Consider the following 25,831-nt stretch of genomic DNA (forward strand, 5'->3'; position numbering starts at 1 on the left):
AAGAGCGATTGTAATAAATATTTGCATACAGTCTTTCACATGTATGTGATTTTTATAAATCTTTTTGATAAATAAAAATATTTAAGCGCAAAAGTATGGTTTGTTAGACAGAAGACGTTAATTGTAAGCTGTAACTGATCGTTTGAAGTTCAAATCTGAACGACTCTGAGGGAACGGAAATTATTATGAATATTTTTATTTAAAAGATTCTTCAATAGCTCGTGTTCTGAACGGATCCGTGAAACAGAGAGGGCGCTGTATAAAGACGCTTTTCAACAGACTCCTACAGCTTCAGAGTGGATATTAAAATTAAAGATCTATTCGCGTTAAGAATGCAAACAATAAATTATGATGACGTGAACGCTTGTTTGTCGCGAATTCAAGATTGGTTTAAAATAAACAACTTGGTTTTGAACGCCAAAAAAACCAAGTGCGTTGTGTCTTCGTTACCTAATGTTAAGCATCCAAATTATAATTTTATAATAAATAACGAGAGGCTTATTGTCAATGATACTACAGTAAACTTAGGGATACATTTGGTCTCAAAACTTCAGTGGAATTCCCATTTGTCATCCTTGAATGGTAGACTCAGCTCGGCGACATTCGCAGTTAGAAAAGTACGACAACTGACCGACGTTGCAACTGCACGCTTAATATATTTTACCTATTTCCATAGTGTTATGTCTTACGGCCTGTTACTGTGGGGTAATGCTGCAGATATTGAGACTATATTTATCTTGCAAAAAAGGGCTATTCGCGGCATTTACGATCTTGGAGCTCGAGTCTCCCTACGGGATGTTTTCCAAAAGGTGGACATATTAACGATCGCGTCGCAGTATATTTATAACAATATTATGTATATCCACCAAAATATTCATTGTTTTGAAATAAATAGTAATAATCGCATTGTAAACACGAGACGGAATAACAAAATTGTAACTCCAAGTTTTCGACTACGCAAAGTAAACGTTTCCTTTCTGGGTCATGGTATTCGCATGTATAATAAAATACCACAAACGACTTTGGAATTGTCTCAACATATATTAAAAGTTTTTATTAAAAAAAAATTAATAGATAAAGCTTACTACTCGGTGCAGCATTACATAGTTGATAAAGATGTGTGGACTTAGTGACGCTGTATTTCATGCAACATGTTTCTAATTTTGTTCTAAAACACAGTTTATATATTATTTTCAAAAGAGTAACTGCGGAGTTTCTTGCCGATTCTTCTCTGCAGAAACTACATTCCGAATCGGTGGTAGCTTCACTTTTACAAAAATAATAATTAATTTCTAAAGTTTTAATTTGTAAAATGACGATTCGAAAGTGCTCTTGGAGCCTACTTAAATAAAGCTATTTTTGATTTTGATTTTACAGCGAGTAAGCGGTGCCACTTATATTATAGCCACTACTAACTAGCTACGCCTCTTGACGTTTTTCACTTCAACTGGTCAATTTGAACATGACCTTCTAATTTACAACGATTTAATTAGTAAAGTGGCGTGACAACGATGACTCACTATTTCCTTAACGAGAATAGAGTGTAAATGCAAACAATATTTGTATAGAGCAATAGCACTCAAAGAATTTGTCCAAGGAATGTCGAATTGTAAGTCCAAAGATAGAAATTGGAAACTTGAAATTTGAACTTTTTTCTATCATATTTTTCAATACCAAAAATAAAACATTAATAGTAAAATAAAAAATTTATTCAAAAAATACATTTTTAGTTTTTAACATGAATATAAAAAACAAATTTATCAAAAAATTGCATTCTTTGAAAGAAATCAGTTCTTGTTATACTTATAAATACCCTCCCCAGTCTTGATACCAAGTTTTCCCTCCGCTACCAACTTGTCTAACAATGGTATAGGTTTGAACACTGGGTTTCCAGTCTTTTCATACAAAACTTGAAGCACAAACTTGTTCGTATCCAAGCCTGTGTAATCTGCCAACTCCAAAGGTCCCATAGGATATGACGCACCCAACTTCATCCCAATATCTATATCCTCTTTTGACGCGTCACCTGGGAATAGATAAAAAATAAAAATAACCCAATTTGTCATTAAAAATTATTAAAAAAAACTTATAAATAATAATATTATATATTATTATGCAAAAATATATAATATAATACTATATAATATAATAAATATACTTACATTTTATGTGTATTAATAAAGCAGCTCATGCATTTAAAAATATATATGCATATGTATATAGCAGTCAAGTTAATAAAACCTGTTTTCTAACCAAAAACCACAAAACCAAATTAATAAACTACATACAATACTTAAAACCCTCAAATAGAATAAAATTAATATGTCCTTAACATAGCAGCTCGATATATCTATTTTTTGTAAAGGCAATATAAAAATTAAATATAATAAAAAATTAAAAAAGCATTAAGAAAATAATAAATATGATGATGATGATGATGAGTGATCATACTGTTAGCCTATCTACTCGACTATCGACTTTACTTAATTAAACCATAAGTGAAATGTAATATTCATGGTCTGCCATAATTTAGTTATGCGTGATAAAAAATAATTAAAACATAAATGACAAGAAGACCTGATTAAATAAATAAATATGTTATAACACACGGTCATCTGTTCTTAAAGTAAGCAACTTAATGCTTGTGTTATAGGTAACAGTTGACTGGTACAGCTACATATATATATATATATATATATATATATATATATATATATATATATATATATATATATATATATATATATATATATATATAAACGACTTTAATTACATCGACAAGTAATATAATGGGTGGAATATGGATGTATACATGATACATATACCAAAATAACATTAACATTCTTTACAATTTTTGTCTGTCTGTTTGTTCCGGCTAATCTCTGAAACGGTTGGACCGATTTTGACGGGACTTTGACTGGTAGATAGCTGATATAGTATGGAGTAACTTAGGCTATTTTTATTTTAGAAATTTATTTGTATGGATACCTAATTCTGCAAACTGAACTATAATTTTTTTATTAAATTCCACGCCGACGAAGTCGCGGATATAGCTAATATATATACATATATACAAGAATTGCTCGTTCAATAGTATAAGATAAATATATACACATACAAATATACATACATATAAACACACAACAGTAGTAGAACAAATAAGGTACTGTAAGTTATAAAAACCTGCAACACCAGAAGCATCGCATGTGCGTTGCCGACCCTATCCAGGAGCTCTGGCTACTTACTCACCACAGAAACAGAACACTGCTTGATAGCAAAAATAAAACATTTAGCTGAGATCTTCTGTAAGGTCCGAGGTAATTCCCCAGTTGGGCTGCTCCAAATTTTGAGCAGGATATATAATGTTGTGCTCCACCTCAATAATATACATACTTACACATAACATAAAGTACATAAACATCTATATATTACCTCTCTCATACATCCTCATAGCTTCAGCACTGTACGGCCCGAGCAACCTATTCACCACAAAGCCAGGTGTGTCCTTACAAGTGATACAAGTCTTGCCGATAGACTTGCCCCACGACATCATAGCCTGGTAGGTCTCTTCCGATATATGATCACCTTTGATCACCTCCAGGAGACGCATCACAGGAACTGGGTTGAAGAAATGGAGACCACCGAATCTGATAAAATTAAACAACAATATTGGAAGGTAAAATTTGATTGTTATTTATCTATAACACAATCTCAACTATTTACAACTAGCAAATTAATTGCACGCCTCCAGGGAGGCCCCTGTAATACCTGTTACACACTGTTGCAATTATTTTTTTCTGTTATTTATTTGCATAATTACACATACACATTAGCCTATAAGGTCCTGGAGTGGAGACCGCGTCTTGGCAAACGCAGTTTGGGACGTCCTCCGGCCCGTTGGACCGACATTCTGCGTAGGATTGCCGGTGTAGGCTGGATGAGGATTGCGGAAAGCCGGGATGTCTGGCGCGAACTTGGGAAGGCCTATGTCCAGCAGTGGACTGCTATAGGCTAAAGTGATTAGCCTATCGCAATCCACTGCTAGACGAAGGCCTTCGCAAGTTCACGCTTATCGTCACGGCCTCCGGCAATCACCAACTAGCCTCCACTGGTTATCATATATAACTAGGAATAGTGAGGCTGCCAGGCACTAAAGGCTGAAATTTTTGGCGCGCACTCATGATTTTTGCCAATAGTCACCACGCTGGGCAGCCGTATTGGTTAATTTGCATAATTCAATGTATACCCTGCCTATCTCTGCCCCTAGGTTGCCTGAAAGAGATCGCTTTTCAGCGATAAAGCCTTTGCACCATATATTTGTTGAAATCAATATGTTATGAATAAATGCTGGTTTGATATATAAAGCATATTGTTATGTTATACTTCATAAAAAATATTTCTCATCTATTGTACAACTTACAATAAGCGTTTGTATCTTACTGTTCTTTTGTTTTTTTTTTTTTTCTAAGCATTAATTTTTTCTTATAATAAAATTTGGCTAATTTACTACAATGTAAGATTTAAAAGTTTTTTCATGATATGTAATGTGTACTTTTTATATTACATGTTATTTAAAGTTAAGTTTTTTTTGCACATATAGCCTACTTGTAAGAAGTAATTTTTGATTATGATTTATCCAACCCGAGCTGTTAACCAACCCGTGCTTACCATACCATACCACATTATAAAGCTGAAGAGTTTGTGTGTTTGTTTGAACGCGCTAATCTCAGGAAATAGTGGTCCGATTTGAAAAATTCTATCAGTGTTAGATAGCCCATTTATCGAGGAAGGCTATAGGCTATAGAAGCAATCATATCATCACGCTAAGACCAATAGGAGCGTAGTCCAAGCAGACGAAGTCGTAGGCAGAAGCCTACTAAAGATAGGAATAACATATTTATACCTATCTTTTCTCTTAATGCCAGCTCCAATTTCATTAATTGAAATAGATGAAGTGTTGCTAGCGAGAATAGTGTGTTCCGGGCACAGCTGAAAGGAAATTTAAAGTCAGTTAATTTAAAATGCCCATTAATATTAATACAGGTTTAAAAGTTTATCATAAGTTCAATAAAACATTTAAAATATAATGTACCATGTACTAATTACAGTTTTTTTTTCGTGTCTGTTACTGTCCCTAAATGATTTAAAAGTGTCATCAGTGAGATGTGTTCTTGTTAGCACTCGGACTGGACTTGTCATAGGTATATCTCCTACCGAGACGGCATTTTAATTTGGAACATCATTGGGTAATACTTATGTAACAAGATTGTAATAGCTATCTTATTTTTCTTATCTCTTTAAACAAATCTTAAGTAATTAAAAAAAAATAGAGAAATAGAACCTTCAACTCAATGTTAATAATACAGAGTAGCTTTTACAAAATAGTTGATATTATCTAATAAAGTTTTATCATATGTAAAGCTCATTGCCACCTATTATCTAAAAAATTCTATTATTTTAGAACAGTGGTCCTTTCCCTTTTGGTGATGAGAGACCACTTGTCAGCACTTTAGCCACCAACTGTTTTTGGGGAAAATATTGAGTATTTCTACTGGAGTTTCTCCTGAATGGAGAAAGAGGCCTATGCCCAGCATTGGGATGTTAGAGGCTGAATTGTATGGAGTACTTAGTAGTTATTGTTTAGTGCGACTAATTCCCTTATTGCTCTATTTTTGGGGATCACCACCAGTGGTCAGGGGACCACTGGATAAAAATATAAAAAATTTATACCTGATCAAGCTTATTAAACAGCTCTTGCTTGACGTCAAGCTTTTCAACAATCGCTTCAACAATCAAATCGACATTAACTCCATCTTCTATATTAGTGGAAACCTTGATTCTCTCACTTGCTTCCTTAACAAATCTTTCTGCCTTTAATGGATCGTCCTTATGAACCTTCCTTGCGACGCGGTTAAGATTATTCTGAATTGATTTCTGAGCTTTCTCAAGTAACTCTGGCTTCAAATCCACAATGGTTACATTCTGACCTGCTTGAGCTGCGACCTTGAAATTAAATGGACTAAATAGAGAATTGAAGAGCATTGTTGTAATATAGCAAAAGAAATATTAGTGTGTTTAGGCAATGATGAATATAGTTATACATATAATTAATATATATTAATTATAGCTAATTATTGTCGTATTTTTTTTTTTAATTTTAATTTATTATAATGTGTAAAGATATTCTGTAGGCAGCAAGTGCCAGTAACTGTGTATTTACTAATCAAAGCGAAATTCAAAGTACAGTTACATGTGTAAAGAATGAAGACTATTTATACAGTTGTATTAAAATAGCCTTATTAAATATTTATTTTAGCTTACCTGAGCGATGCCAGATCCCATAAGACCTCCTCCAACTACCGTAACAGTCTTAATAGCATTTAGAGAAACGGAATTTGAAAAATTTCTAGTAAAACCTACTAATTTATTCATTTTGTAATTATTTAAGGCTTTCGTAACGACACGAAGTTAACTTGCCGTGTAAATGATAAATGACTTGTCGTTGTTACAACTGCTTATAAGTTTCAAAGTCCACGCAGCACGTAGAAGATAATAAAATGCGATAATTTATGAGAATTATAATCATTAGTAACTACTCACCTGCCATGTCGGTGAAGCCGCAACGTAAACACATTCTATCAAATTCACAACAATTAAACTTTTTATAGCAATATAGCAGAATTATCAATTATTATTTACTTTTATATTTGTCAATTTATTTGAATAACCTAAAGTTAATATAATAAGAAAATTTCATTAAAAATATTTTATGTTAAAGTCATATAAGCGTAATAAATAAGCTAACTATAGATATAAAATTGTTATATTTTCATGTCATCATAATAATAAACAAACAAGTTATATTATATATTATATTTATTTATTTATATATTTGCATTATTTTCACATAACACACATTGACCGATAATACACACATATATATGTCACTGTATGTCACAAAACAATGTGTGTATGCGAATTGCGAACAAATGAAGAATGAATCAAGATTGAAATTTGAATCATTGAAGTATTTGTTCACACAGGCACACAAACAAAAACTGATAAAATCAAATTTCATGAGTGTTGTAGGATGGTTGTAGGCAGGTTTCTATATGTATTACTATACTCTGTGGTTGTAGGTAATGGTGTACACAGATAACTTATTTCATTTAGCAACCTGGATAAGTACCAATTCATGCAGATCTAGATTAGAAAGGGCGGTTCAACCCTGGCATCTGGTCTTTGAGAAAGTGAGAACTCAAGTTTTTAATAAACTAGCTTGTCCAAATATTAAGGCTTAACAATTCGTTCAGTATTATTAAAATACATTCAATAAAAAATACAAATACCTTAAAATGGTTAATTTAATATTATAAAAAAATAAAAACGCAAGTTAGTCTGCGATTATATTTACATTTTGTCTCATCTGTACTCTGAATTATTTTATATTCGTACCATTTTTGGACTACGGCCTACTTAGAAGAGAACCTACTTTTAAGGACGCTATCACATTTTGAACTCGCTCAAGTTTAGGTACTTAAATCGCAACACAATAACATTACGCGTACGTACACATTGATACCGCTGTCTGCTCGATTTTGTACCGACGTAACTAATCTTGGTACTTGAAAGTATTAATTTTTAACTTTACTGGTATTGATTAGTAAATTTAGTTGTAAGTTTAAAGTCGAACTTGGTAACTGTTACTAAGTACCTACTATTCACGGAACCTTTCTCCTACTCTGTTTATGACGATGTCTTAAGGCGTCAGGGTATCTACTACTCGTTCGTCGTACTATACAATAAAATATAATAGATAATACGATCAATTTTAAGTTATATAATTATAGTTTTAACATTTTGTATTTTACGTAGACAATCTATACAAATAAATAAAATTGTAATAATAATTTTGCTATATCGAAATAACTGCTTTTTACGAATGCAATGGTCCATATACCAAAATAACATTTTTCCAATTTTTGTCTGACTGTTTGTTCCGGCTAATCTCTGAAATGGGTGGACCGATTTTGAAGGTACTTTCACTGGCAGATAGCTGATGCAATAAGGAGTAACTTAGGCTACTTTTATTTTAGAAATTTATTTATTTTATAACCCTGCAAACGGGACAATGACTTTTTGTTAAATTCCACGCGGATGAAGTCGCGGGCACAGCTAGTATAAAATAAACTAGCTGACCTGACAAACGTTGTCGAGTCTTAACTATGAATATTGCATTCGAATTGCTAGAAAAAATATTAAAAAAAGTGTTATAATCAATCTTCTGTCAATTCTATGTCAAACGTCATTAGGTTACATCATAAATATTTATATTCTCCAAAAAGCTAAGGTTATTAACCGACTTCAAAAAAGAAGGAGGTTACTCAATTCGATATACATATATAACTTCGACGTTTATGAACCGATTTTGATCATTGTTAATTTTTTTTGTCTACTTACGTTATATTACTTGTTGATGTAATTGAAGTCGGTTTTTTTTTCGTTTCCAGCAAACACAATTATTTTAGAAACAATTTTATATGGTGGTTAAGTATTCTTAAAATTTCTTATTTTTCGCGCCATTTTCTTATTTTTTTTACATAATAACCTTTACCTGATATTATAACAAACACAAAAAAAAAAGAATTAGCGAAATCGGTACAGCCGTTCACGCGTGATGGTGTGACCAAGGGAAATAGGGATTCATTTACATATATATATAAACAATCAAATGTAGTGTAAAGACAACAGATTTATTTACTTTATGATGATGGTGTGATTTAACTTAACTTTTTTAACTCACAATTCTACCTACTTTAATAAGAATTATTTAGTTGGTCGAAAATCCCTAACATTAACACTTCGCCCTATACTAATTTTAGATTTTTAAGTACACTCAAAGTTAAAACCTGAAATTCTTACAAGTATTAAGTTTTTGTCCTTATATCCTTAGGCACAATAACAGTTTATTTAAAAAATAGCGCATAATATGAAATTTTAGTCATTTATTATTTTCACTGTAAATTCGATCGATCATTTAGCCTTCTAGTTTTATACAATGCTATTTTCTGTCGTATACAAATATACAGTAATAAATAGTTAATTGACAAGGATCTTATTTTTTTTTATTTCAACAAGTCCTGGAATTTATCTTGGAGTTCATAAAATTAAAAAACGTGAACTTAGTGACGTGAGAATAACCGTCATAGCTACCAGGATACTACCAAAGAGGCATAGACCACTTATAAATCCAGTGTGTACTATTGGTGTACTATACTTAAATACTTATGGAACTGTCATATCAATTTTAACTTTTAAGTGAACTTTGGAATTCTTTTATCTATTAAAATTAGTATTACTTTTGAACACTTCTATAAACTGGTATTTACCAAGTTTATTTTTTAGTAATAAAATAGAAAAATATATTAAAATGATCCAGTTTGGCGTTATTGCAAGGAGCTTTTCTAGTTCTTCGGCAGTACAAAGTGCAATTAAAAATGTTACTGTTATTGGAGGTGGTTTGATGGGATCTGGTATTGCACAGGTAATAAAAAAAAAAAATTAAAGAGGTTTATTGACCTTTTTAGAATAATTTTATTACTTTTAAATTTTTTTTTTCAGTACTTTTTAATTCAAGTAGCCCTAACAGTACCTAATTCTCTCTGCAGCCAAATATTTTACGAGATCTTAAAATAATATTTCTGTCGGCTACATATTTTGAAACTTTTTTTTATTAGGTATCAGCTCAAGCTGGTCAAAATGTGATTCTAGTGGATGTGAATTCTGATGTTTTGGCAAAGTCACAAAAGTCAATTAGCAACAATTTGGGCAGAGTAGCCAAAAAGATTTACAAGGACAATCCTCAAGAGGCAGAGAAGTTTGTCACAGAGTCAATGGCCAGGATCAAAACAGCCACAGATCCCGTGAGTGCAAGTAAAAGTGCTGATCTTGTAGTGGAGGCTATCGTTGAGAACTTGGATGTCAAACACCAACTGTTTAAGAAACTTGATGAAGTAAGTATAAAAAGTACAAAAGGCAACCTTATCACTTAAAGCAATAAAATTGTGTAAATATCTAATGTCACTGTATTAATGAATTAATTAATTCTTAAGTTTAATGGCTTTCAGTTGTGCCACCGGGCACTGTCGATTTCGCCAATGTCACGTGACACAGAAAAAAAAACGAAGGAGACACTGTATTTTTTTTTATATATATTTTTTTTAACAAAATAAAACAGTGTCTCTCTTTCATAAGAAGGATAAAATTGAGTCAAAGCTGCTTTAGTTACAGTGTATAATGAGGAATGCACATGTACATAAAGCTGGTATAAGCTTCCAGAACAAAAAATATCACACAGAACATCACAACAGAACTTTAGTATACTGTTATCTATTTTATATAAGTATATTTGACAAATATAATGCTTTCTGAGCTAACTCATTTATAGAAAAGAATTTTAAGCTATGATTTGTTATTATTTAATATTTATGAGTCCTCTGCCAAAAAGTTTTTGTATAAAATATAGATCAAACTACGTTCATTAGCCCTATATATACTTAGTTAAAATATTTTTATTTGTTTCAGGCCGCTCCGGACCACACCATATTAGCGTCCAACACCTCTTCACTCTCAATTAATGAAATTTCATCAGTTGTTAAGAGGAAAGACAAGTAAGTTTCTAGAAATTTTAACATATTCAATTACTTTTTAACTGACTTCAAAAAAGGATGAGGGAACTCAATTCGACCATATATATATATATATATATATATATATATATATATATATATATTTTATGTATGTTCGTGGATAACTTTGTCGTTTATGAATTGAATTTGATAATTCTTTTTTTTTTTGTTGGAAAGGAGATATCACAAATATGGTACCATGTTAAGAAAACTAGGATCTGATGATGGAATCCCAGAGTAATCGAGGGAAACTCTCAAAAATCGTGGTGACAACTTGTGCGTTTGTTATTTTGTTTCGTATACTTACATTGTATTGCTTGTCGATGTAATTGAAGTCGATTTTTTTCATTTGCGAGCAAACACAATTATTGATTGCCTAGTTAGTGGCAATTTTTATAGCTATCTCTCCTATTGCTGTAGAATTAGCAATATCCGCATTGCCTGGTTGATTAATAAGCTTTGTCTGTTTTACGGATTACGATTATATTATAATTTACAGAGGTAAAAATATAACACAAATGTATCAATTTAGTAAAAAAATGTAATAAAACAATAAAAAAGGCCATATGCCTAGTGTCTTATTTCTAGTAGTAGCATTATTTCTAATTTTTCGAGTATTTTTTAAAATATTGTATCATACTGTTAAGGACACACAAAGAAACTAGCGCCATCTAGCGGCAACCATTGAAACCACGCAAAGACAGAGTCCGCATGAAACTCTCTACTCAATACTAGATGGCGTTAGAGGAACTATTGTGGAACTATATAGAAGTAAAGTCTCGAAAACCGGGTACATGCGCGAACTTTCCAGAATGGTCTGGGTCTCGTGTCGGCCGATATAAATAGCCGCAGGTAGGCGAGCGAGTGCAGTTCAGTTTGAGCGATCTTCGAGGCGACTTCAAGAGTGAAAACTAGTGATCAAGAGTGGTACCAGTGAAACCTACGACATTGGCTACGACTGAGGACATCGTGAGTGCTTAGTGTTTGAACTTAGTGCTTAGTGTTTGAACCTAGTGCTTTGTATTGGACCTAGTGCTAGTGAATAAAGTCTTGAAAAGAGTCAGCAGGTCTTTCTCTCCAAATCCTTTGAACCCTAACACGTAACAACTGGTGTCGGAAGTGAGATTTGGAGATGCCATTGACTCCGAGAGAAGACTTCAAGGACTTCAAGGGCGTAAGAACAAGGGCACAATGAGCTGCGGAGGCCACACCTACTGGGGACCAAGCTCCGCCCACCGTGGACCAAGCCCCGCCCACTGGATCCGCCCACCTTACCACCCACACCAGCGACACCGTAGCTTCTACAGACTCAAGTGGCTCTTCAATTAGCAAGTTTAATTAAATTAATGGAGCTGCAAAGGGCTGAAATTCGTGCTTTGCAAGAATCACAAGAGCAAACAAGTTTCAAATTGCAAGAATCACAAGAGCAACAAAAGGCTGAAATTCGTGGTGCTTTGCAAGAATCACAAGAGCAACAAAAGGCTGAAATTCGTGCTTTGCAAGAATCTCAAGAGCAACAAAAGGCTGAAATTCGTGGTGCTTTGCAAGAATCACAAGAGCAACAAAAGGCTGAAATTCGTAGTGCTTTGCAAGAATTACAAGAGCAACAAAAAGAGCTCCAAGAAAAAACGCTTTGGGCTATAAAAGATGTTAGTGACGCGGTGACTAAGCTTCGAAAAGATGTCGACGTAGTGGAAGAACGAGTTACCGGGTTAGGATTGGATCTTGAAAATGTGAAAACCGGCCTCACTGAACTACAGAAGAGAGTAGTACGCCTTGAAACCATGAGAATTGCGATGTCTAGTGGAACTACCGGAGTGGGGCAAGGAGCAAAAGTGAAAGTGCCTCCATACGACGGCACTACTTCGTGGAACGCTTATCGTCGACAATTCCAGACTGTTGCTACTGCCAACGGATGGACGGAAGAACAATGCCTGCCCGCTTTCACTGTTGCGCTCAGGGGGCAAGCTTTGTCGGTTCTGGAAGCACTGCCACATACGGATACGAATGGGTTCCAAGACTTGATGGAGGCACTTGAATCCCGATACGGGGATCGACATCTGGAGCACGTGTTCCGTGTCAAACTGCGTGACAGAGTTCAACGCCCAGGAGAAGGACTACAACAATGGGCGTTGGAAATCGAAAAACTCGTCAGGAAGTCATACCCAGGAGCCGACACCAAGATGGTAAACACGAATATTGTTCAAACATTTGTCGACGGAATCAAAGACCTGGAGATCAGAGCTGCAGTGAGGCTTCGTCACCACACCTCGTTAAAGGAAGCATTGGCGCATGCTTTGGAGGTCGAGGCTGTTCGCCTTGACATACGGCAGACCCCTAAGATCTGCGAGGTCTCTGAGGAAGCTAAGGTAGTTAAGGCTCCTACGAAGAAAAGTTCTGGAGTCATGTGCTACAAGTGCGGCGAGAGGGGCCATCTTCAGCTCAACTGTCCGCAAAAGAAGACCCAGATAGCAAGGATGAAAAGGATCGAGGAACAAATAGAGGAGCTGAAGAAGCAAAAGGCTTCGCCTCCTGCCCGGGATCAGGAGTATGACTTCAAGACGAAACACCGCAGCGGAAAGTTGTATGGGAATGCCGACGCACTCTCACGAAGGCAGTGTTCGGAAGTCTGCAAACATTGTGTTAAGCAGGATTCTAATGAAGTCACATTAAAGCTAACAAGAACAAATCCTTTGGGTATCTGGGAGAGTGATGCTATGAGGGAAGCTCAAGAAAGAGATGACGACCTTCGGCACATCATCACATGGAAGAAACGGGATGACGTAAAACCAATCTGGAGTGAGGATGCACCCACTGGCGCTGTCACTAAGGCGTACTGGGTTCAATGGGACAGTCTGATACTTCAAAACGGAATACTCTACCGGAAATGGGAGAAGATTAACGGCAGAGAAAACGGGATGACGTAAAACCAATCTGGAGTGAGGTTGCACCCACTGGCGCTGTCACTAAGGCGTACTGGGTTCAATGGGACAGTCTGATACTTCAAAACGGAATACTCTACCGGAAATGGGAGAAGATTAACGGCAGAGAGTTCCACCTTCAGATAATTGTCCCAAGAACGAGAGTACTAGATGTTCTCCGTGAAATACATGATGGCGTATCAGGAGGTCATCTAGGTGTCAAGAGGACGTTAACAAAAGTGCGAGAACGATTCTACTGGTTGCATTGTCGAGATGATGTACAGGATTGGTGCCGCAAATGTACTACTTGCGCTGCTGTAAAAGGACCACAGACCAGGAGCCGTGGGAACCTGCGGTTGTACAACGTCGGTGCACCGTGGGAACGAATTGCAGTTGACGTAGCGGGGCCATTTCCTGTAACGGAATCGGGAAACAAGTATTTTATGGTCTTAATGGACTACTTAACCAAATGGCCCGAAGTGTTCGCCATACCAAACCAAGAAGCTACAACAGTCGCTTCTAAGTTAGTCGAAGAAGTGATATGCCGCTTTGGCGTGCCTCTAGAAATCCATTCCGATCAGGGCAGGAACTTCGAATCGCAAGTATTCCAGGAAGTGTGCAGAATTTTGGGCATGCATAAGACGAGGACCACCGCGTACCATCCACAGTCTGATGGAATGGTTGAGAGATTTAACCAGACCCTTGAGAGGCATTTGGCGAAATTGGTAGACGATAAACAAAAAGATTGGGACAAGTATATACCACTCTTCCTTCTGTCCTACCGAACCGCCGAGCATGCGAGCATAAAAGCTACCCCGGCGTATGTCAATTACGGTAGAGAATTACGAATACCAGTAGACCTATTGACTGGAGGGGCACCAGAGGGACCAAATACCGTACAAGACTATGTCAGCGATTTAAGGGAAAAAATGCGCTATATACACGCCTTGGTTCGGGAAAATGAAAAAATTCAAGCGAGAACATGAAAACCAGATACGACCAGAAATCGAACACGAGCAGCTTCAAGGAAGGGTCACTGGTGTGGCTGCGTAACCCAACCCGCCGGAAAGGGAAATCGCCAAAGTTGCAGACCAAGTGGGACGGTCCATACAAAGTGGTTACCCGACTGAATGATGTGACTTACAGGATTCAAAAGCAACCAAGAGGGACATTCAAAGTGGTACACATAGACCGTCTGGCGCGTTACCATGGCAGTAACAACGATGCTCGGGACGAGCATCTCTAAGAGGGGAGTAGTGTTAAGGACACACAAAGAAACTAGCGCCATCTAGCGGCAACCATTAAAACCACGCAAAGACAGAGTCCGCATGAAACTCTCTACTCAATACTAGATGGCGTTAGAGGAACTATTGTGGAACTATATAGAAGTAAAGTCTCGAAAACCGGGTACATGCGCGAACTTTCCAGAATGGTCTGGGTCTCTTGTCGGCCGATATAAATAGCCGCAGGTAGGCGAGCGAGTGCAGTTCAGTTTGAGCGATCTTCGAGGCGACTTCAAGAGTGAAAACTAGTGATCAAGAGTGGTACCAGCGAAACCTACGACATTGGCTACGACTGAGGACATCGTGAGTGCTTAGTGTTTGAACTTAGTGCTTAGTGTTTGAACCTAGTGCTTTGTGTTGGACCTAGTGCTAGTGAATAAAGTCTTGAAAAGAGTCAGCAGGTCTTTCTCTCCAAATCCTTCGAACCCTAACACGTAACAATACTTTAAAAAATTAAAAACCAAAGTAAAATATCAGTACTTACAAAACTGTCGACAAAATTAAATTTTTTAATCGAAATTCAACTGAAATCCTAAACCTTACAGGATATTATTAAATAACTAACATTACATTATTACTTCAGGTTCGGTGGTCTTCACTTCTTCAACCCAGTACCGGTAATGCGTTTGCTGGAAGTAGTGAAAGCTTCAGAAACGTCCGATGCTACGTACGAAGCCATGATGGCCTGGGGCAAGAGCGTCGGCAAGACTTGTATCACTTGCAAGGATACCCCCGGATTTGTTGTGAACAGATTGCTTGTACCGTACATAGCTGAGGCTATTCGATTGTTTGAAAGGGGTAAGGATTTTATTTGAATTTTTTTATACTATTACGGTTTTTTTTTTACATGCATACATAGTCGTCAGTTTACTAAGTTAAGCATTACTAGCAAAAGCAACAGCAAAGCTTAGTGCTTGTTTTAGTCGTTTCATATAGCTACATTTTTTTCAATAAGCATACATAGATAAATAAATAGAAATCGAATTGACAGCCCCCAGAGCTGAAAGCAGGGTCATTAGAAACTGTACATTTACATTATAAGATTTCTATTTTCTAATTTCATCACTAACAGTAAAAAAAATTTAACATCAGACCCCAAACAAAATTATCCATTGTAATTTTATATTAACATAGCAAAAAACAATTCTAACATAAATAAATTAAATTTATTTTATTTTACAGGTGATGCCTCAGCCCGTGACATTGATATCGCCATGAAGTTAGGGGCAGGCTATCCCATGGGACCTTTAGAGTTAGCCGACTATGTCGGTCTTGACACCAACAAGTTTATATTAGACGGATGGCACAAGAAGTACCCACAGGAAGCACTGTTCAACCCTATTCCCTTACTCAATAGGTTGGTATCCGAGGGTAAGCTCGGAGTAAAGACTGGAGAAGGCTTCTACAAGTACGACAAGAAATAAATAAAAAGATACCATATTGTAAGAGTAATCAAAATAAATCAAATATATTTATATACCTTTTATATATATTGTTTATTAAAGTTTTTATTTTTAAAATTGTTTTTTATTTATTTAACTAAGTTGCAAACAAATTTACAGCTCACCTGATGGTAAGCGAGTACTGTAGCTTATATACACCTGCAATTCCAGACGCAACAAGCGCGTTGCCGACCGTACCCATAATACCCTCCTAGATATGTTTTCATGCAAAATGTTTCCTTAGACTATCTTAAATTCTATCTTTCTTCAGATTATCACAAGTATCCAGACTTAAACTCAATCCTCTTTATTGTCTGAACAGATGAATAACGAACAATTCATCACAATATAATCAATAGAGTATACAAAATATAAAGGGAACGTTAGTAGCTGGGCAAAGAATGAAAATGTATAGTATGTGTCAATACAGCACTGTTATAACATTTTATTAATATGTACAAGAATTTCTCTTTTGTTCAAGTTTGTACGATGTCAATTCATTTGATATATTAGGGAATTTTTGTAATAGAATTATTTTTGATTGTACTATCATTCCAATTCTTAACTTCATGGTTTTGTGTTTAAAATTGTTTTGATTTTATGCAGTTTTAATCAACAAGGATTATGTCACTCCATAATGGATAAGGAATGTCACACATGTTACATACAAGAAATGTTCATTATAACCATCTGCAACACTAGAAGCACCGCAAACGCGTTTCCGACCCTATCCCCAATTCCGCACTAACAGGAACACAACACTGCTTGAAAACAGTGTTTTTTATCTGTGATTTTCTGTAAGGTCGAGAGGTACTACCCAGTCAGGCTGTTCAATATTTTGAGCAGAAATTTTCCTGCTGTGCCCACCTTCAATTAAAAAAATAAAATATCGTTAATAATAAACTTTAATAATATTATGTTTTTAAACACCTATACTTAATTACATATCATAATCATCATCTTCACGTTTCCTTTTCTGTGAGACCTCATCAACCTCCATCTTGACGGGGCCCTGGGAGGACGGGCCCGCTGTGACACGGACTGCTGGTTTTGCTACCACCTGAAAATACCGAACCAATACCGAATATAGTAATTTAATGAAAATCAATAGTACAGGAAATCAAAAAACAAAATAAAGTAATATGGTTATTACTTATAACCATAACTAATTATGAACAAAAAAATGAATGAGTTTTAATATAGCAGAGCATAAAAGGTCAGAAACTAAAGAATAAAGTAGATTGCCTAGAACAGAAATAGGTTACAATTTTCATTTAACTAATACTACAAACTGATTTAGTCTAATCAAATCATTGTCAAACTTAGTGATCTATATATTTTTTAGGTCTAAATCTGGAGAACAAAATTTATTTCATTTCTAAGTTTCTCACCTTACTACTAGATGTGAATTTGAGAACTGGTTTAGGAACCACACTAGGTTTTGACGACACATTAACTATGGCTCCGGGCGGTCGTTTCACAACAACATTCTGTGGTCCTCCTGGTTTTGGCGTGGTCACTGTTTTCATGGTTGGTGTGGCCGGTATTGCAACTTTAGTGACTACTTTCTTTGGAGCTGGTTTCAAACGGTAATTGCAGGCTGACAAACAGTAACTGAAAAAAAAAATAGGTTTAATCTTTATGATATTATTAATTCTTAACTATAGTGAGTTAAGCTCGCAGTGAAAAGAAGTCCAGTAATTGTTTATGAACCAACTAGCTGTGCCCGCAACTTCGTTCGCGTGTAATTTAACAAAAAAGTTATTTATCAGTTTGCAAGGTTGTAAAATAAATAAATTTCTAAAATAAAAGTAGCCAAGTTACTATTTATTACATCAGCTACCTGCCAGTGGAGCTCACGTCAAAATGGGTCCAGCCGTTTCAGAGATTAGCCAGAACATACAGACAAAAATTGTTAGTTTGGTTTATGTACCGTATATATACATCCAATATGCATTTAGTAAAATGTGGTTATATGAATATTACAAACAGACACTCCAATTTTATTTATTTGTATAATGTATAAATAAATAATTTAATATCTTTTACTGGTATGTCTAAATAAGTAAATCCACGGCTTAATAAAGGCTAAATAAAATCAAAGGTCACTCATTCATTGCCTCATTATCACAAATCTTGAAAATGACTAGATTTTTTAAGGTTGAAAATTTTCATACAGGTAAATGATAATAACAAGAGTTTAGTACAATAAGGATTTTGAGAAACTCTTACAAACGAGAACATTGGGAGGTTAAGGTTTGCATGAACCATGATTCATTATTCAAATTTCTAGTTAATAATTCATTCATTCATCTAGTAAATAAAAAATAATCTTTCTTACAATTTTATTTAGATTAATAAAATATAACCTAATTTATTGTGAAGATTTGTTGTTGATATATTAACTAAAGTAAATAAATAGTTTGAATGTATATCATACCGATCTGGTGGTAGCCGCAAGCCACAATGTGGTTTGATTAATGGAAGAGGATTCACATTCTTTACTCTCGCTAGCTCGAGGAGCACTTCTCTGGGAGGAGGATTCGTGAAGGATTTGTCCAATTGCATCTGAACCGCCAATCTTACATCGTCCAAATCTATTGTTTTTTTCTTCGCATGGTTAGCAAAGACTCTCGCATCATCCAACACGGATGTAACATAACGATATGTGAATTCTAAGAGCTGGTTCACGACCCTCGGCTCGTATTCTGTGATGCCAATTTCTTTCATTATGGACATAATAACTTGAGCGTCCTTTGGTAGGTGTTTCATTAATTGCGTGTTGGTTTTCGTTTTCTCTTTTTCCGACATTGTGTTTTAGATAGTTTTAAACTTATAAATACAAATGATAAAAAAATATTTATACTATTTATCAAAAGTGATTTTTTTAAACTTATAAAACAATAATAACACGAGTGCCAGCGATTGGTTAGTGTTGAGTTGTTGACAAATGACACAAATATGCCAATTGACACTTGACAAAGAATAGAAGAGTAAAGACTATATCACTGTACAAGCTCTGCTCAGGGTCTCTGCTTTCTGGTAAGTTTCAGTTACAAGCGATTTCGAGTTTTTAGTGATTTTGTTTTTTGGCAATTTCCACTTGAATTGAATTACTTATATATCTGTTTGTGTTGTGTACTGTTAAGTGTACGTTGTAAGTAGTTTTTTTGTTTTTTAAAAATGGTTACAGAATGGTAACAAAACCAACAGAAAAAGACCTTTAAACGATCCTTCTGACTCTGACCAGACTAAAAGGTTAGTTGTTAACCCATCTTCGTCGACTCCTTCAATTCAATTAACATACAGCAGCCCCGAATTCCAAAACGACAAGAGGTTATACTCTTCGGATGATGCTGCTCCATTTGTTGTTTATGTCACCAAACCTGAGTCTGAATCCAGTAGCGGTACAGTTCTTCGCCCTATTCAATTTGGACTTTTCTTATTCAAAACAGCATCAAAAACATTGTTATGGATGGTATTAAGAGAATCGGTAAGAATCGAATTTCTATTGAATTTAAATCAGCCGAATATGCTAATCACTTCCTGGACCATCCCGCTCTTGGAGCTGCTAGGTTTATGGCACTAATTCCATCTTATAGTGTATCTCGCATGGGAATTGTTCTAGATGTCCCAGTAGATTGGTCTATGGAGGAATTTGTGGCTAATTTAGAGGTTCCCCTTGGATATGTAGGTTATAAGGTAGGAGATTGAGCGGGAAGTTGTTAATGATGGTTCCCCTACCTGGATCCCCATCCAGTCAGTTGTCCTTACTTTTAATTCTCAAAAGCTCCCATCATGTCTTAAGAAAGCATTTCCTACCTCGAAGCTTCTGCCAGATTCCCTCATGTAAGACGTTCATTTGCTGGCTCTACAATAATCTCTTCCTCTTCTCTTTCTTACTCTATAAATAGAAAGAATACTCCTCCAACCACAATCTCCTATATAAAAAACAGTATTTACTCCTCGTCGCCTCCTCCCTCTATCACATTCTCTCTCTCCTAAAGATTACGTTATTGAACTTCTTACTTCTCTCCTGATTAACTTGCTTTTCCGGTTCAGTGATTCCGAGCTACCGAACAATATTCACAAGTACTTAACTCAGCTTGCAAATCTCATTCCCAATAATGGAGCACATCATCCTACAGTGGAACTATCGTAGCGTTAAAAACAAAATCCATGATTTATTATATTTAATTAAAAAGCACAAACCATTAATTCTTGTCGTTCAGTAGACGTGGTTAAAACCTGGTTCTCATTTTAGAGTCCCGAACTATGCATGCCTCCGGGACGATAGGAGTGATGGCAAAGCTGGAGCAGCCATACTGGTTTCCTTGTTGTTATGTTAAATGACGAGTCCCCCACTCGCAGGGTCTCTCCTCTACAAAACCCAAATAGTGCTGTGGACTTATCATTCTGCTCTGCATCTCTTTCTTCCCTATCCTCGTGGATCATTCTCCCTCATTCTTTTGGCAGCGATCATTTTCTAATTATTATATCACTATCATTCTCTTCTAGACCTACTGTTAACCCTATTCCCCTTAGATTGAAATTTAATGTGACCAAAACAGATTGGTCACAGTTTGCAGTAGCTACGGATAATGAAGTCAGCCATGTCCCTCCTGTTCAATAAAACAACGTCCACCTAGTATATAATTATTTTAAAAATGCAAAGCGCTGAAAAGGTAATTCCTTTAAAAGGCTCTGGCACTTTTAGAAGGACATCCCCTCCTTGGTGGGATGCTGATTGCTCAAATGCATGTAAGCGTCGCAAAGATGCTGAGCGACAATACTCTCTTTCTATGAGTCTAGATAATTAACTAAATTATAAAAGAGTGGCAGCTGAAGTGAATAGACTGCTCTCTAAAAAGAAAAAGAGTGGCTGGTACCACTTTTGCGAAAGTTTATCCCCTGCCTCTCACCCTTCTATTGTTTGGAAAAACATTAGGAGATTTAGAGGAACACTTTCTCCTAGTGATAACCATCAGTCCAATGACATATCTACTTGGATCAATGCCTTCTCGCAAAAGTTGGCACCTCTATCGGTCCCTTCATTGTAAGAGTGTACATAACCTCTAATCCTACCCCAGTAAATCAATTCTATGCCCCCTATTCTATGGAGGAATTTCAACTGGTTCTGCAGTCCTTAACAGACTCCTCTCCTGGTGAGGATGGTATCCCTTATTCTTTTATAGTCAAGATTGGTCCAGTTACTCAAAAGCTGTGCCTAGATATTTTAAATTATTTATATTTGCCTATCTTTAAACCGGAAAAACTTAGTACAGACCCCAATTGGCTATAGACCAATAGCATTATCGTCCACTGTTGCTAAGATCCTTGAACATCTTATTAAAAACCGATTGGAATGGATCATGGAAAGTGGAGGAGTCCTTTCCAAAACTCAATTCGGTTTTCGAAAAGGCTTTAGTACCATGGACAGCCTAGGGATCTTCATGACAGACTTACGCATTGCATTCTCTAAAAAAGAAACAGTCGTGGGAGTATTACTTGATGCGGCATCTGCATATGATAATGTTTTTCTTCCGGTACTCAGACAGAAAATGCTAAATCTGAGTATCCCCGTGAGAATGACAAATTTCATCTACAATTATTTTTCTTCCCGCTCTATTGTTATATCTACAAGACTTCTTCTTTCCCTCCAAGAATGGTGTGGAAAGGACTTCCTCAAGGCTCTGTTTTGAGCCCTTTCCTTTACAGTATATATACGCATGATTTAGACCGCTCAGTTAATTGTTTTTGCAATGTCCTTCAATGTGCAGATGACATATCACTATATATTTCCTCCAAAGACATAAATGACTGCACTACTCGACTTCTTCGACGAACTCTGCCATTGGCTATTTGAATGATTGGTTAGATAATCATGGGTTGTCTATATCTGTTGACAAAAGTACTGTAGTAGTTTTCTCTCGTTCCAGACTTGTTTCTGACATTAATATAATTAGTAACCAACAAGTTTTCCCGGTTAAAGATAGTGTAAGATATTTGGGTGTTAATCACATAAATCAGAAATGTGAAAAGAACATTAATATACTGCGGTCCCTTTCAGGAGTATAGTGGGGCTCCCATCCTTACTCCCAGAAGCTACTCTATAATTCTCTTGTCCGTAGTCATTTAGACTACGGGTCTTTCCCCTTAGAACTGTATAATAAATTATCTTTAAGGTCATTAGACAGTCCAAATCATTAAGAATCATTATAGGTACCATGCAATCTTCCCCAGTTAATGCTCTCCAAGTTGAATGTGTTGACCCCCCTCTTCATCTTCGAAGAATACCTATCTGATAGATTCCTTTTTAAAGTCTTTCAATCCCGTTATCACCCACTTATTAGTAAACTCTATTCTCTTTCCCAACTCTTCTCTTCCTCTAATTATTGGTTGCACAAAGATCCCCCATGCCTCTTAATTAGCTACCAAAAACTGACTAGTCTCCCTTGCCCTATCTTCAAATGCCGAATTAATCCTCTTATTGAGACTCCTTTTGAATCTCTTATATTCCCACCTCGCATTATCCTTAACTTTTCTATTACAAAAGGCTCACCTATTGCTAACATTCAATTTAATCAAATAATAAATGAACAGTTTAAAGACTGGCTACTTATTTTTACGGATGCATCCAAATTTTATGTTCATAGCTGCGTTGGTGTGTCCGTCTGGATCCCTAAAGTAAATGTGATTTTAAACTTTAAATTACCTGCTATGTCTTCAGTTTTTACAGGGGAACCAATAGCTATTTTAGAAGCACTTTCTTTTATAGAATCACATCATTTAGATAAGTCCATTATACTGTCAGACTCCAGAAGTGTTCTTGAAGCTATCGTGTCAAACCTATTTCGGTCAAAAAACAAATTTTCTTTCATCCTGAAAATAAAACAGTTATTTTTTAAATGCCACTCACAGAACATTCGGGTCGTGCTTGCATGGATTCCTGGACATAGTGGTATTTCAGGTAATGAAAGTGCAGATGCTTATGCTAAAAAAGCCAGAATATCTGGTATTCTTAGTCAATTTAGAGTTTATTGCCAGGATCTCATCCTATTTGCAAAAGCCTCACATGATGACTAAATGGAATAAATAATCTTTGGTCTCAGTCAAGCAGATCCTGTGGCAGACATTACACTGAAATTCAAGACACTATTGTATATATAATTATATATATATATATATACACTAGCGACCCGCCCCGGCTTCGCACGGGTGCAATGCTGATACTAAATATACTACAGAATGTCTTTATTTATAGTGTGAAGCATAATAACAACAACATTCAACATTCAATAGCGTCGTTAGATTACGCGTTGTTACAGAATGCGTTGAAGAAATAAAGGTTCACTGCTCTTTCCCCGTAGGTGATAGCGTGAACATATGTAGCCTATATGATGACCCGACTTCTTAATAATATTTGTGCCAAATTTGAAGTAAATCCATGCAGTACTTTTTGAGTTTATCCCGGACATACATACAGACAAACAGACAAAAATTCTAAAAACCATATTTTTGGCTTCGGTGTCGATTGTAGATCGATCCTCAAGTATTCTTTTAAAAAAATCTTCAATGTACAGTTTTGACTTTCCTACCATTTTATTATATGTATAGATTTTGCTCATTTAATAGTATTAGATATAAATTTATTAATTTAGTTTGGTTTATACTTACTCTTTGTAAGTATTCTAGTTTACGACAAGCACAAAACGCAGCCATAAATACAGATTCAGCTAGCTTGCTTTACTTGTAAAGCAGATAGCTCATACACATATCGGCTTTACTACAAGAACTGTAGGTACATTTATGTCGCTGATTGCGATTCAGGTATTAGAAATAGGCGGGAAATCAAACACACTGTATATAATAACCATTTCGATTTATTCAGTTAAAATATGAAATAACTTACGTGTACAGTAAAAATAAGTTGTTAAAGATAGTCATCGAAGTGTTAAACCAAGTATACCGCTAAAAGCCCATCGGCCTGCGTTCAACATTGCTACTACCTTAAACCTTGATTTACCAAGACTAAATACATTCTAAAGATTACATTATTGTAATTTGCATTAGGTACATTAACATATAAATGGACAATTTGGACGTACAGTTGTGAATTATTTACTATAGCGATAAACAGAATGTCCTATAGATAGCGCATGTTCTTCACTTTCGTTCCATTTAGATTATTTTACACGTTAATATTTACACGTCCCTACTTACATTTAGATACTTCTTTTAAATATTGTATACAAATAATCTTTATAGATTTTCATTTTGATGTTACCAAATATAAATTATCTGTTTATAATAATTTTATACGCGATCTCGGAAGATCGAAGTGTGGTTAGGGAGAACGATATATTAAACTGAAAATTTAAATATCTTTATAATATTTTATAAGGTTATCCCCGTCCTTTTTTAGACCTTAGACCATAAGATAATGTATGGAAGGCATTATGTCATAGAGGGGTAACTTCCCGCGCGTTCAGTCAACGAAACGTCATAGTGACAACATGGAACAAAAGTAAAGCAACACTTTCGTTAATGGAGCGGCATTTTCATCAAACGGTTTGCTTGTAATAATAAATCAACCTATCTATTGAAACGTCCTTGATATGTTTCGTACAATTAATAAGCGAAACGACGATATTTTGCGCTCGAGGAGGGAAAACTGGAAATGTATTATTGCTTTCGTATTATTATTTATAGTCGTATTTCGAACTGTTCAATTTTGTTTGCCGCGTACGAAACAATATTTCGGCTGGTCTCTAGACAATCGGGCGTCTCTGGTACCACTCCCACCATGCGAAACCCCATGGTTATGGAGACATTATAGAGATATCCATGGTTAAAGTTTTGAGATTAGAAAAAGACTTTAGAGCTATCACAATATCTTAAAGCTCCGCGTCTGACTCCACTTTAGCTCCGGCGCTACGGGAAGTGCACTCATGCTTATTTTCGAACAGGGGGTACGTAAAAACGATCTCGACTGCAAGATCGACAAACGATACAACTAACGTTTAACGACTGACAGATAGACGCTATCAAATAAAATGGCGCGTCACTTAGCGTTTCGTTCAAAAACAATTTAAGCACAAACACATAACATTATTCTAATCTCAATACTTTAACCATGATATCTCCATAACCATGGGGTGGGAGTGGTACCAGAAGGTAACCCACTCCCCCCTCCCCCTCCCCCCAAAACCCCATAAATCGACGCCCGATGGTCTAGAGGCTTACCCAATATTTCTTGTATATCTTTAAACTCTTCTGGTTCTTGTTCAATTTTTTACCAAGTTTTCATATTATATTTAACGGAATCGTTAAAAAGGTTACAGAAAATTGTATTTCCGTATTGTTCAGTACACGGTAAACATTTCTTCACGAACATGTCAACGCCCAGCATTATTCTATAGCTAATAAATTGTGCTATTCGCTGAAACCACCCGATAGAGACTATCAACATTCTTTTGTTTTTACTTATCATATAA

General features: G+C 35.7%; 3 protein-coding genes across 3 annotated transcripts; 1 reads left to right on the plus strand and 2 right to left on the minus strand.

The window, feature by feature from the left end:
* Positions 1–1,691: 1,691 nt before the first annotated feature.
* On the minus strand, positions 1,692–6,675 carry LOC123660278 (probable 3-hydroxyacyl-CoA dehydrogenase B0272.3). The gene is made up of 5 exons (XM_045595372.1): positions 6,322–6,675; positions 5,731–6,003; positions 4,904–4,989; positions 3,433–3,647; positions 1,692–2,026 (listed from the first exon to the last, which is right to left on the minus strand). Exons 1-5 carry the CDS (start codon positions 6,430–6,432, stop codon positions 1,788–1,790), a joined length of 924 nt encoding a protein of 307 aa, XP_045451328.1. The 5' UTR covers positions 6,433–6,675; the 3' UTR covers positions 1,692–1,787.
* A 2,585-nt stretch (positions 6,676–9,260) lies between these two features.
* On the plus strand, positions 9,261–16,412 carry LOC123660265 (hydroxyacyl-coenzyme A dehydrogenase, mitochondrial-like). The gene is made up of 5 exons (XM_045595358.1): positions 9,261–9,544; positions 9,738–10,013; positions 10,585–10,670; positions 15,476–15,690; positions 16,075–16,412. Exons 1-5 carry the CDS (start codon positions 9,431–9,433, stop codon positions 16,314–16,316), a joined length of 933 nt encoding a protein of 310 aa, XP_045451314.1. The 5' UTR covers positions 9,261–9,430; the 3' UTR covers positions 16,317–16,412.
* An 809-nt stretch (positions 16,413–17,221) lies between these two features.
* Positions 17,222–19,318, minus strand: LOC123660297 (transcription initiation factor TFIID subunit 9). Its single transcript, XM_045595399.1, has 3 exons — positions 18,775–19,318; positions 17,726–17,948; positions 17,222–17,394 (listed from the first exon to the last, which is right to left on the minus strand). Exons 1-3 carry the CDS (start codon positions 19,143–19,145, stop codon positions 17,275–17,277), a joined length of 714 nt encoding a protein of 237 aa, XP_045451355.1. The 5' UTR covers positions 19,146–19,318; the 3' UTR covers positions 17,222–17,274.
* Positions 19,319–25,831: the final 6,513 nt, after the last annotated feature.

This window comes from Melitaea cinxia, chromosome 15, assembly GCF_905220565.1.
Source record: "Melitaea cinxia chromosome 15, ilMelCinx1.1, whole genome shotgun sequence".
Taxonomy (NCBI): Eukaryota; Metazoa; Arthropoda; class Insecta; order Lepidoptera; family Nymphalidae; genus Melitaea; species Melitaea cinxia.

What these genes read in the sequence shown, in the direction of transcription:
- LOC123660278 (XM_045595372.1), bottom strand. Translation starts at nt 6,432, where the DNA reads ATGAATAAATTAGTAGGTTTTACTAGAAATTTTTCAAATTCCGTTTCT. An exon ending in TGGGATCTGGCATCGCTCAG is followed by an intron (nt 6,004 to 6,321) that starts GTAAGCTAAAAT and finishes TTTAATTTCAAG; the next exon opens with GTCGCAGCTCAAGCAGGTCA. An exon ending in TATGAGGATGTATGAGAGAG is followed by an intron (nt 2,027 to 3,432) that starts GTAATATATAGA and finishes ATCTATTCCCAG; the next exon opens with GTGACGCGTCAAAAGAGGAT.
- LOC123660265 (XM_045595358.1), top strand. Translation starts at nt 9,431, where the DNA reads ATGATCCAGTTTGGCGTTATTGCAAGGAGCTTTTCTAGTTCTTCGGCA. An exon ending in TGGGATCTGGTATTGCACAG is followed by an intron (nt 9,545 to 9,737) that starts GTAATAAAAAAA and finishes TTTTTTTATTAG; the next exon opens with GTATCAGCTCAAGCTGGTCA. An exon ending in TGTTTAAGAAACTTGATGAA is followed by an intron (nt 10,014 to 10,584) that starts GTAAGTATAAAA and finishes TATTTGTTTCAG; the next exon opens with GCCGCTCCGGACCACACCAT.
- LOC123660297 (XM_045595399.1), bottom strand. Translation starts at nt 19,145, where the DNA reads ATGTCGGAAAAAGAGAAAACGAAAACCAACACGCAATTAATGAAACAC. An exon ending in TTGCGGCTACCACCAGATCG is followed by an intron (nt 17,949 to 18,774) that starts GTATGATATACA and finishes TTTTTTTTTCAG; the next exon opens with TTACTGTTTGTCAGCCTGCA. An exon ending in AATTCACATCTAGTAGTAAG is followed by an intron (nt 17,395 to 17,725) that starts GTGAGAAACTTA and finishes CGGTATTTTCAG; the next exon opens with GTGGTAGCAAAACCAGCAGT.